The following is an 11996-nucleotide window of genomic DNA, read 5'->3' on the forward strand; positions in this document are numbered from 1 at the left end:
CATAAGATACTGTATGGTCTTTCCACAACTGAGACGCCATGCAGACAATACATACACACACATGTGTATATACATACATACACATACATATATATATATATATATATACATATATTGTATATATTTTTTTGCGCTTATACGATCGATCGCGAATAAAATACGAAAAGAATATACATATATAAAACAAGTTTAAAAACAGAAGAATATATATGATGAAATAAAAACCGTCTTCTTATTTATCAAAATTTTTTCCGCTTTATTTCATTTTAAAATAAACTGCAGGACTATATTTTTTATTTTAAAGATATTTCTTTATATTTACAAAGGAATTTTTTTTCTTTTTATCTGTCATTTTATTATTTTTATTAATCTGTCTTTTAAGAAAAAATTTTGGATTCACAAATACGTAAAAAGATTGTTGCAATTATTAAATCATGAATGTATGAAATATATTGCGAATAAAAGAGGGAGTTTTATTGCTTTTTGTAGCAAAGGATTACTCGTGCAAATTGCGTTGTTTTTATCCTGCACTTTTATTTTGAAACAAATATTTGCTCTTCTACTTTTATCGTTTGTTGAAAAAGACTTTCTTTTATTCATATGACCCGAGATGTACTGTGAGATAATTGGAGAATTATGAGGCGCCTGGAGCAGCAATGCGTGCCAAAGAGGTCTCCGCTGAATAATAAATGTGGCTAGGTTTACCTTTATAATATTTTCTTGCAGGTCCGCCTACGATAACCTCACCAAAACGAAAGTAGCCATAAAAAAAATCTCGCCTTTCGAACATCAAACGTATAGTCAGAGAACCTTAAGAGAAATAAAAATTCTCACAAGGTTTAAGCACGAGAACGTAAGTTGGATGCCCCAACAATTTGCGCTAAATACCTTTTACAAAGTATCGTTATTAATATATTGCGTTCTCTCTCACAATAGATAATAGATATAAGGGATATATTAAGAGCGCCGACTATGGAGCAAATGAAAGACGTATATATCGTTCAATGTCTAATGGAAACTGATCTCTATAAATTACTAAAAACACAAGTAAGTATTGGCATGCATTCTGTAGATCTGCGTTAAAGACAAAAATAAAATTCTCGTTTTACAGGCTATTAGTAACGATCACATATGTTATTTTCTGTACCAAATATTGCGGGGGTTGAAGTATATACACTCGGCGAACGTGTTACATAGAGATCTGAAGCCGAGTAATCTGCTGTTGAATACCACCTGTGACCTTAAGATCTGCGATTTCGGTTTAGCGAGAGTCGCGGATCCGGAGCACAATCATGCTGGTTTCCTTACGGAATACGTGGCGACGAGGTGGTACAGAGCTCCGGAAATCATGCTTAACTCCAAGGTATTCGTCTCACAAGTGAAAACTCATTCAAGGAATGAGAACCATACACACATTTCACGCGTCTACGTGGCTCTAACATATAGTTCTCTTAACACAGGGTTATACCAAATCCATAGACATTTGGTCGGTAGGCTGCATCCTGGCGGAGATGCTCTCGAGACGAGCGATATTCCCCGGCAAACACTATTTAGATCAGTTGAATCATATTCTCGGTGTTCTCGGATCGCCCTCGCCGGAGGATCTCGAGTGCATTATAAATGAGAAAGTACTGGATGCTTATACATCTACTTCTTTCTTTACATCTCATAGAATCTAAAGAATATATATGCATTTTGCATTGCATTTTATAGGCTCATTGACTCGCACCTTACATTTATAACATAATGATATTAAAGCGTTCTGATTTTAGGCACGGAATTATCTCCAATCGTTGCCATATAAGCCAAAGGTACCGTGGACGAGTCTTTTTCCCAATGCCGATCCAAGAGCCTTGGACCTTCTAGACAAAATGTTGACGTTCAATCCTAATAAGCGTATCGTGGTGGAAGATGCGTTGGCGCATCCCTACTTGGAGCAATATTATGATCCTGGCGATGAGGTATATTTCTATATGCAGTAAAATTGCAATCGCGAATGTTAATTGTAATTACAAGTAATGTTGTTATTCGTAAATTTCAGCCTGTGGCAGAGGAGCCGTTTAAGTTCGACATGGAGTTGGATGATCTTCCAAAAGAAGTATTAAAACAATATATTTTTGAGGAGACTCTATTGTTCCAAAAAAATCATCAAGAGAACGCTATGTAGTCGACTGGTAATTATTAAATTCGTCTTTATCGTATCACCAGTCTCTTGATGCGCTGACAACTGAATGTTACTTCCCTTTCTTTTTATCAGGCATGCTGTTGCCAGAATCGCAATAGTGGATACGCGTGATAAACTAAAAAAAGAATAGAATGGAACGGAAAACGAACAATAACGGGATTAATATGAAGAAAGCGTACTTTTAACAATCATCGCCACTTCATCGCCGCTCGAATTGCCGATGATACAAAAATACTAGGGTATTGATGAAAGATTTAGTTCAGCGATCAACGAACGATTAATCAAGCCGATTAATCGGGTGAGTGAAACAGTCGCAATGCCGTGCATACGCTTGTACATTCGCATGTCCTTACTCGGAGAAAGCAAATATAGTGTTTCTTATGTTATACCGAACATAGCATAATATCAATTGGTACAACATGTATTTTTAATTTATCATCGTCGTACCGTATCGTACCATACCGTCTGTCTGTGATTTAATTGTGAGCGTGACGAGGCATGACACGCGAAACATTTTATCTTCATTTCATCGTTTCTTCTCGAATTATTTCTTTTACCTTTTGAAAGTGAAATGGCTGAGATTACAACACGTAATTATGTGGCGTAACTAAGGCAATATATTCGACTTATCGTGGCTCGATGTTTTCTGATATCGGAAATATCGTAGATATCGAGAATATCGATACACTAAACGTTCACTCTACGTCTACGAGATTCGAACTTGTAGCGCACTCGTATAATTCATTTCGTATGATATTTTTCGTCTTATGTGTGTACGTATGACTGTATTTGCGTGCGTATGTACGTGTGGCAGAATTTCTTTTGGTATTTAATCTGTTTATAATAGTCAACGTTATAGCGAATACGCGACGTGCAATAATCGGCGCGTTGACGAAAATATTAGTATATAATTTATGTTAAAAAGAGAATCGTGATCTTCTTTTTGAGCGAGTGATAGTTACGACGGTGCCCGAGTTATGAGAAAATCTAAAGTGAAAATTTGAATAACATGTAGAAGAAAGTCCCAAGTTAGTATTTCGGAAATTTTACAAAATGTTATTACATCGTTTAAACCTCTCATCTGCTCTTAGAGCCTCCTAAAATTAATATCAATCCAAAATCTATTTACGATAAAGTCAATTTGAATTGCTATAGAAATCGAATTCGCTGACAGATATCAATAGCTCCATTCGGCCTTACTGTGAATATATAGAGAATTTTTTTAATCCTATTCCCAAGAAAACTATAGGTTGTGAGAGACAAGGTGAAAATTAAGAAAAAAAGAAGTGAAGGAAAAAAATACTAAAACAGGGACAAAGTATTTACTTCCTCTATTAACTGTTACCGATCTTCACCTTCTTCGATAATCTAATAATAATTAAAGAATTAAAAAATAAATTAATAATAAAAATTCATTGTTCGTAAGATTCTTATCTAGATCTAAGATGCATTTTTAGTGATTACGGATTCTCGTTGAGGCTGATTTATGCTGATGCGCCTCGCCTCCTTTCTAAGAATGCGAGGAACATAACAGCGAATAATGTTCTATCATTACCATAATGTCATGATTTCAATCTCCGATTTAATACATATTTATCTTCCTTCGATGTTTATCCATTGTGCGAATTCATTTGGCAAATTGTCGTGGGCAAAAGAGTTAAGGAATCTCTCGCGGTTTACAGTTTTCTTGCGCGGTACAAGTCTCGCGTCTTTACAAAACGAATAAATTACAATTAGGCAAATAGTTCGATTACCTCACGACGTACACACAGGCATAATCTCTTCCAAAATAAAATTACCAAGTGAATCCTTTATAACGACAGATTTTTAATTAGGTCATTCCACGTTAGTTGATGCTATTGGATGACGAATTCGGATGGTTTTAGTTGTATGTGTAACTCAAAGTAAAGTAAATGTGTATCAATCTTCCAATGATCCACGGACGGATTTTAGTCGTTATTTGAGTATTCCACATGCGAGTACAAAGAGCTACTTTCGATAGATGCATACATATGTATTGTGCTTCTATTTCTTACAAGTTTCTCTTCCCTTGATAGAGTTGAATTCAAAATTTTAATTAAATTGATATACTAAATCTTGCACTTGAGATTTCTGAAAACCGTAATACTAATAATGTATAGTGAGTGTGATCTCTTTGTGGAGAATTTAATTCGTCTTGACAGAAAACCAGTTCGTACCAGTTTACGGTAATACGTTAGAATTTAATACACAATATTCAGCTATTTTCTCCCTGTAAAACGCTGGCTCCGCAGACGGAGTCTTTTATGACCTTATGTCACTACTGCAGAGTTAAATAAGACACCTGTTACATCAACGGATACGATCCGTATATCGAGTCCTTTTGAAGAATCTCTCTCACATCCGAGGCCTTTTAAACAGTTCGTATAATATCGTAGATCATCATGGGCAAGCGATGATAAAATCGTGCGCTCAGCGAAATTGTAAGCCGACGAGAAATCGAAGCTCTCGCTATCAATGATAATTGGATACGTAGTACATACATATAGATTCCTAAATAACACAACAGCGCCTGCAAAGCGCTAAAAAAGCGCTTATATATACTTTAGCGTTTTCTTAACGTTTTGTAGGCGCTGTGTTATTTGGGTTGTGATATAAGGTGAAAAACAAGTGTTTTGGAGAAAATACTGAGATGATGAACGTAGAACGTTACGCGTAATATATCGATGAGACATTGTCGATATCATCTGGCCTAATATACTTAAAGTTATGTATGTGTACTTGTTGTTGTTGCCGATTCTTGTATATCCGGTGTATTCACGGAATATTTTCGTCTGTCGATTTTCGATGTTATTTCGACGGTTATATCATTGAACTTGTAAAGAAGAGTAGAAAGAGAGGCAGCGGAGCGAGATGGAGGAGTAATATGCCGTTTCCTCAACTAATTGTAGAATGACAGTTGTTAATTTTTGAGTTAACGAGTGGTTGACTAAATTATTTAGCGTTTTTACGTAGAATAGAAGTGAAGGAGGGAAGGAAAAAGAAGCCTTTGAAGAGAAAGGGCCGCATGACCGCCTCTTCAACGACGGGCAAGATCGGATTTTTCACATTGTGCGCAGCAAACGTATGCAGATATGTGCGGCAAGAATTCCATCGCGGGAAGATGTATTTATACCATCGCAATCAACGCAACTTGAAATTTGGGACGCAAAAGCCTATAAAGCTGCGGTTTAACTGAGTGGCCCTTTTAGCTTTTCGATTAAATAAAAAGGCCAGCATTTCGTCTCCCGAGATTGTTTCTATCCCTCGGTTTCTTGTCGTTCCAATTCTAATCATATCGAATCCCCGAACGGCAATATCGTGAAAGATATCGTCTTGTCCGTTTCAATTGTGTCGCTGTGAATCATTGATAGTTTCTTGTCGCCGAAGCTGCATTCATAGCGTTTATAAAACGACGGTAAATATTATCTTATTATTTAACTAACAAGATTGTAGAGCTAAAACCGTAATGCTTTTAATCAGGGTGGATTATTCTGCCGCGTTAGATCGATCACGTTAATCGGATTTGCTCCTCAAATATGCTAAATTATAATATTCAGGAAAATTTCATTAAAAATAGAACGATTCAATGAATACAATAAATTGAGTAATCAGAAAATAAATAAGTCAAAATTAAAGTAGATTAAATTTTAATTCTGCTTATAGCGAACATAATTTTATGTTCGACGTAAAATCATCGTGTGGGCAAAGGGATAATCGAATATGCGGATAAAATTAAATACGTAATTTTTAATGCGCTCATTCAATAAATATGAAACATGATGCAGTATAAGAGATTAAAAATTAGCCGCAAAAGTGGTGAATGGATCGTTTCGATATATATATATATATACACAATCGAATTGAATACAATCACTTCAATTTGGAATTATTTTTTCAAAAATATAATATTGAACGGAGAAATTTATAAACGAGAATCTATGAATGTAGCTAAGCAGCCATTTAAGAAATAAATGTACTTACTGTGTTCTTTACTCGATTTCTTTATTACCTCGATTGCTGTTCCAAATGATTGTTATTCGTAACGAACCGTCATAATTCATGTTAATTAATCATTATCGATTATTGTATTTTAAATAGCTATTCCAGTTATTATTGTGCTAATATAAAAAGAGACTATTGGCCAATTATCTTCACTGTGTTATTTGTCCCTGTAAAGTTTTTAATTTTAAATTACGAAGCAATAATTTCTGTAAGTTTCGTTTTTGGTTACATCATATTGAAGAATAATAAAGTAAAATTTTATTGCGCTTTTCGCATAACTTATCGCGTCACATCGTCAAAATTTATCAACTGGAAAATTCGATAAGAGAACGTATCAGAGAAATGATATGAATGTAACACAGCATAGATTATCATTATTATTTATTTCTTTCATCACTTTTTTTGCAGTGATATATTCTGAATCATCAGAAATGCTTTTACAAAATATCATCTCAATTCATCAATTCATTTGAAAAACGCGATGCTGTTCTGAGAGCTTACGAAACTATACTTTCGTATAATATTCTTCGTGCAAAAGGTACATTGTTTTATATCATAACTTCGAAGTAATATGAGAAATTTCTTCGAAATTTTTCTTTTCCCATAATTGCACAAATATTTCGGTCAAAGTACTTAATTTTTTAAAGAACTCAGTTTTTCTTTTCTGTTCGCAGAGATAAAACATTAGTTTGTAGATATATCATCTATGTTATCATCAAATTTATACGCGATATTATCGGAAGCATTCATCTGTCTAATAATAATAAAACAATAATGATTATTGGAAGATCGATCATTAACGTATAGTATAAAATAAAAATTTTTTATATATCAATATTTTCCTCTTCTCATGATATATGCATGTGTGTAAAAAAAATTGCAATCTTTTCAATGATGAAAAAAGAAAAACTTCACATTAAGCTTGTAAACTTGAATACATATATATCCACATGCTAATTTATAACTATATTCCACCGTAGCCGATATAAAATGTTACGAAAAAGTTTTAAAACAATACATCTGCGCTTTTTACAATTTTCGAGCTTTTAAAACGATTAGATTGTTCATACAGGGATCAATCTCCGCCACTATTGTCTTTTGTGTATTTGTCGTTTTTTACTTCTATTCTCAACGGAGAACGTCCTCTGGTGTGATTTCCAATACGTGATCGCAGGTCACCGCCTTTTAGAGTACTCCTCAAATCGCGACTGTTTGATGATCTTTAAAAAAAAATAGAATTCGTGAATTCACTTGCAGATGTATACATCAAAATATATATAATAAGTTATACGCATACGTTTAAAAAAGATGCACATTTTTCCGAAGATACTGGAGGACATACATTAAAAACATTATTGTATATCACAATTTATACACAAAGTATTATATACGCTCTACATGTATTCATCTACACTTTTAACAAAAATCAGCAAAATAAAGTTATTGTCGGAACATTTAATTTTCAAAATTAATTAGGGTATATGAAATATTTATTCCAACAAAAATTGATAAAAAAATATATTGCAATTGTGGAGATTTTTGATAACCAAGCGACTTCAGTGAAACACATACTGCCTCCATTTTTTGCCAACTTGTAGTTGGAAATGATAATATAAGATTGAAAAAAATTATGCTATTTGTCATATTTTAAGTAGATAACATTAACTTAATTATTTCCTTACCTGCTTTTTAAATAGCTGTCACTAGCTTCACTTTTTGCATGATTTAATCTTGCCCATACAGTGGACGCAATACGCGGTTTGGGCGGGACTACTTTTATCACACTGCCTTTAGGACCCTGAATCTCTTTTACAAGCACATCTTCTTCGCTGCTGTCCTCTTCATCTTCATTGTGTTCGCCTTCTTCATCTTCTTGCTCCTCTCCTTCTTCTCGCTCTTCCTCTGTGTTCATCTGGTCAAGTTTCTGTTTCTCTTTGTCTTCTTCTTCATGTCCATCCTCTTCCGATTCCTGCCATTCTCCTTCTTCTCTTTCCATCGAGTGTATTTCTTTCACATTCTGGTGGCTCTGCTGTCGAATTATCCCAGAATTATCGCGTTTCGAATTTATTGCGTTCGTATTTGTGACTACTACTTGAATGGGCTCGCGATATTGCATTTTCGTTTTTGGTTTTCCCAGTTTTGATCGTAAGTCACCGCTGTTGTTTAAGTTATTCAGAATCGTCTAAAAGAAAAAGATCTTGGATATAACTTGTAAACACATTAAGAAAAAATTCTAAAAAGATAAAAAACGAACTTGGACTCGAAGTTTCGCCCGACGCTTCTGTACTTTTTCCTCCTCATCATCGGCGTGCATTCGCATGCGAGGAATTTTACTCCGTTTACACCAACTCTCATCACTATCGCTATCGCTCGAACTGGCCTCACCCGATTCTTCAGTTTTCACCATATCCTTTTCTGGGTATTTGACACCCAATCTTTCCTTTATGCTACGTCCTTGGTCTTTAACACCGTTCCTTGGAAGAAAATCATCCTCTACAACATCGTTCAAACCCCACGTCTCGGACAACGCACCCCATGGATTTTTTGTTTGATCCTGATTTTGATCCTCGTCTAATGATTTACGTTTAGTTTGTTTTATTTGCTTGTACATACGCTTACGAGATTCCGTTAAAATTCCTTTGAGACCTACATATTTACATCGAAACAAAACCGTTTTATCATCTGTCCTCATGATTTTTAATTCTAATTTGATTTTACTACGTATAATTGTATTTACCTCCAAAGTTGGGATTTCCATACTTTTTATAGTATTCACTTCTTTTCTCTGCATTGACCTGTTTTTTGTCTGCCTTGGTAGCGAATCTCAAGTAAATTCCTTTAGATTTTGGATAATCGATACCTTTTCTCCATGTACCAGGAGGTAATGGATAATCAATATCTCTAATGCTAATGCAATTGTCTTTCTTTCCATTCTTGTCTGCATTGATAGATTCGTTTTTTTCATCTGTTTTCACTGTGTCATCTTTTGTATTCTCAGAATCGTTCTCTCGATCCGAATACTTTACAATACTGCCTAAAATTTTCCTAGATAATCCCGTCATAGCTCTAGCTGCTGTTTCTTTATCAAACCAAACTACATTGCCTATAATATTACAAATTATATAATGTCAGTAGCAAATGATATGGTGTCAGTTTATTTCAAATAAAATCAAATTTTTAAAGCATACATGATACATCGTTGATCCATTCAATTGACATTGGATCATAATCTTGGAAATATTTGAATACATCTTTGGTGCTCATATCTTCAGTTCCTCTCATGTGAATTACATTCAATCTAATGTTCTTTGCGTTCTCATCATCCGCAATACCCATGCTGCAATCATTACATAAATATATGAAATAGCAGCAAATGCTTTTACTAAATTAATTTACCGAATCAATTAAGTATTTATACCTGCTATACAGATCGTCTTCTAGTGATAATTCCTTGTATTTTTCCGTCAAGCCAAAACGTTTTGCTCGTTCCTCTAACTTCAATCTTTCCTCTTTGCTAAATATATCTATGCCTGATGTGTCTATTGATTTTTCAGAATTACTCTCTAATGTCTGTATCTAAAAGAATTTAGAAGTGTAATTTGAAGCACACCTGAAAATTATATTAACAACATACATATCAATTAAAATCATTCATTTCTGTTACCTGTAATTCTGGCTTTAATATTGCTTCGGATCTCTCTATTTCATTGAAAGGCACCATCTCGACGTCTGAAGGTTCGTCGTACTCGTCCATTGTATAAACACGATACAAATGCGATAAACGCTTAAATATCGTTAGGAAAAATCGATAGGTATCACTAATTTCACAGACAATCCGATCGTTCTGTGAATAACGGCTTCTATCATCAAATGGAGGTAATAAGTTTACAGTTTACAAATATAACTTAACCATAACACGACAAATATATCTACTAGCCAGATGCAGGCAGGCTGGCCTGCTATAGCTACAGCTGGGACGATGATGGACAATGATAAATCACCATGATAACATCAATAAGTCTGTTCTATTTGTTACTGATTGTGAGTTACAAGATTTGCCAAGAAATGACGCGTAACCAATCACCTCTTGGATGTGATAGATACGTTCAGTAAATACGATTGAGTCAGAGAGAAATCTGGAAGCGGCCACACCGTTCTTTTTCGTATAAAGATATTTTTTATACTGGTCACGTGATAGAAATTAATGTTTGAGTCGGCGTCAGCCTGAAAAGACATCTTTAAGGTATGTTTACATGGGAGCATCAACCGTCGAGCGTCAGAGCATACGCAGTGATGTGTAAGAATTTTATTAAAATGCATTGGATCTAATGTATGTACATTAATACAATTTAATAGTGATACAATTTTATCTGTTGCCATTATATATAATATAAATAAATAAAAATTATAAGTATTATATGTTAGGATAGGAGTGTAATTTTGCGTTAAGGAACTGGAAGATATTCAGAATCGTGCGCAATAAGTTTCTGCGCATATGTTCGACGCTTGATGCTTTCATGTACTGATCTTGGCTGTGTTCCAAAATTGACTGCTAGTACTGAAAATCTATAATGTACGTAACGTAAATTGTAGCATTTTCAGTGCTGGCAGTAAATTTGGGCCCTTCTTTACGCAAGTTTACATCACATAGAAGCTGCGATCAATTTGGACGCTTTCAGCGCTTTTCAGTATTTCTATTCTTATTTTACGTCTAATGAACAATAAAGACAGAATAATGATTACAAGCTCTTAAAGCGCGTGAGTGTCCAAATCGACCGCAGCCTGGAAATCAGTTTTAGTAATTTATAAGTTCTAATCTGTTCTTTTTTGGTCTCTAATTAGATTGACAATTAAATATATTAACAAAATACTATTAATAGCATGGTGAAAGAAGACAGGTGAAACAACTTGAGCGATGTTCAGTAGCTGATTTGATTATAGCGATCTCAGAATCTCTCAGTTTTGAGAACGAACAAAGCAATAGGACAAAATTATAACGTATTCGGGTTTGTACCAACCAGGACTTCGATTCTTTCCCTCGGAAATTTTCACAAACTGAGAAATGACAATTTTTCTACATTAATGCTCATAGTCCGCGCGCGATTAACGACACGACTAAACCTTACAACCGCTTACAACAAAATTTGACGTAAAAACGAAATAACCTGAAAGAAAAAAGTAACCGAGAGAAAGAATCGAAGGCTTTGGGTGTACATATACACACATGCATACAAAGAATTTTCACTTTTTACATTTCCGTCCTAGAGAAAAAGTGGGAGGATCCCGTTTGCCTACAATCCTGATTGCACACCACTCATATCAGCTGATGTCTAGTAATTTTTTACTACTTTACCAATGAGAATATTTTATTTTTAAATTAGTCAATTAGCAACGCATGTGTGCAATATGCACTGTGTGCAATCGGAGCCTTCCCGACATCAACCAATAAGTATTCAGACAGCACAAAATACTAATAGATAACGAAAAGAGATTTTTTAAGTTGTTTTTTCAACAAAGCGAAAAGGTGTCTAAAAGACGACGAAAGACATTGTTTTTAGATTATATTTTTAGCAAGACTAAAAGATGTCTATAAGACATCTTTCAGTTTTGTCGGAAAGACAACTTAAAAAAGCCATCTTTTCGTGGTCAGCCATCTTTCTATGGTTGTCATTTTCGCGAAGCAAAAGGTCGACTAAAAGATATCTTTTCATATTGCCGAAAAGATAACATGAAATGTATCGATATCTTTCCGTTATTTTGATACTTTTTATCTCATTCGCGAGCAATA

The 11996-nt window shown here is 34.5% G+C and overlaps 3 protein-coding genes across 3 annotated transcripts in view; 2 read left to right on the plus strand and 1 right to left on the minus strand.

The window, feature by feature from the left end:
- Nucleotides 1–2329, plus strand: part of LOC108756266 (mitogen-activated protein kinase 1) — a 5581-nt gene extending 3252 nt beyond the window's left edge. The window contains exons 2-8 of the mRNA XM_018499924.1: nucleotides 727–853; nucleotides 937–1047; nucleotides 1112–1363; nucleotides 1461–1628; nucleotides 1773–1961; nucleotides 2042–2174; nucleotides 2258–2329. Coding sequence (XP_018355426.1) covers nucleotides 727–853; nucleotides 937–1047; nucleotides 1112–1363; nucleotides 1461–1628; nucleotides 1773–1961; nucleotides 2042–2167 — 973 coding nt within the window. The 3' untranslated portion in view covers nucleotides 2168–2174; nucleotides 2258–2329. The remainder of the gene's footprint in view (nucleotides 1–726; nucleotides 854–936; nucleotides 1048–1111; nucleotides 1364–1460; nucleotides 1629–1772; nucleotides 1962–2041; nucleotides 2175–2257) is intronic.
- A 121-nt stretch (nucleotides 2330–2450) lies between these two features.
- Nucleotides 2451–11996, plus strand: part of LOC108756264 (solute carrier family 23 member 1) — a 22920-nt gene continuing 13374 nt past the window's right edge. Inside the window, exon 1 of the mRNA XM_018499923.1 lies at nucleotides 2451–2483. The gene's annotated coding sequence lies outside the window, so the exon portion shown is untranslated. The remainder of the gene's footprint in view (nucleotides 2484–11996) is intronic.
- On the minus strand, nucleotides 7130–10365 carry LOC108756263 (nuclear cap-binding protein subunit 3-like). Its single transcript, XM_018499921.1, has 7 exons — nucleotides 9873–10365; nucleotides 9627–9784; nucleotides 9397–9545; nucleotides 8946–9311; nucleotides 8463–8854; nucleotides 7891–8390; nucleotides 7130–7428 (listed from the first exon to the last, which is right to left on the minus strand). The coding sequence occupies exons 1-7, from the start codon at nucleotides 9960–9962 to the stop codon at nucleotides 7284–7286; spliced, it is 1800 nt and encodes a 599-aa protein (XP_018355423.1). The 5' UTR covers nucleotides 9963–10365; the 3' UTR covers nucleotides 7130–7283.

This window comes from Trachymyrmex septentrionalis, unplaced genomic scaffold, assembly GCF_001594115.1.
Source record: "Trachymyrmex septentrionalis isolate Tsep2-gDNA-1 unplaced genomic scaffold, Tsep1.0 scaffold97, whole genome shotgun sequence".
Classification (NCBI taxonomy): domain Eukaryota; kingdom Metazoa; phylum Arthropoda; class Insecta; order Hymenoptera; family Formicidae; genus Trachymyrmex; species Trachymyrmex septentrionalis.

What these genes read in the sequence shown, in the direction of transcription:
- LOC108756263 (XM_018499921.1), bottom strand. Translation starts at nt 9,962, where the DNA reads ATGGACGAGTACGACGAACCTTCAGACGTCGAGATGGTGCCTTTCAAT. An exon ending in TGGAAATCCCAACTTTGGAG is followed by an intron (nt 8,855 to 8,945) that starts GTAAATACAATT and finishes GTAAATATGTAG; the next exon opens with GTCTCAAAGGAATTTTAACG. An exon ending in GACAGCTATTTAAAAAGCAG is followed by an intron (nt 7,429 to 7,890) that starts GTAAGGAAATAA and finishes TTTTTTTTAAAG; the next exon opens with ATCATCAAACAGTCGCGATT.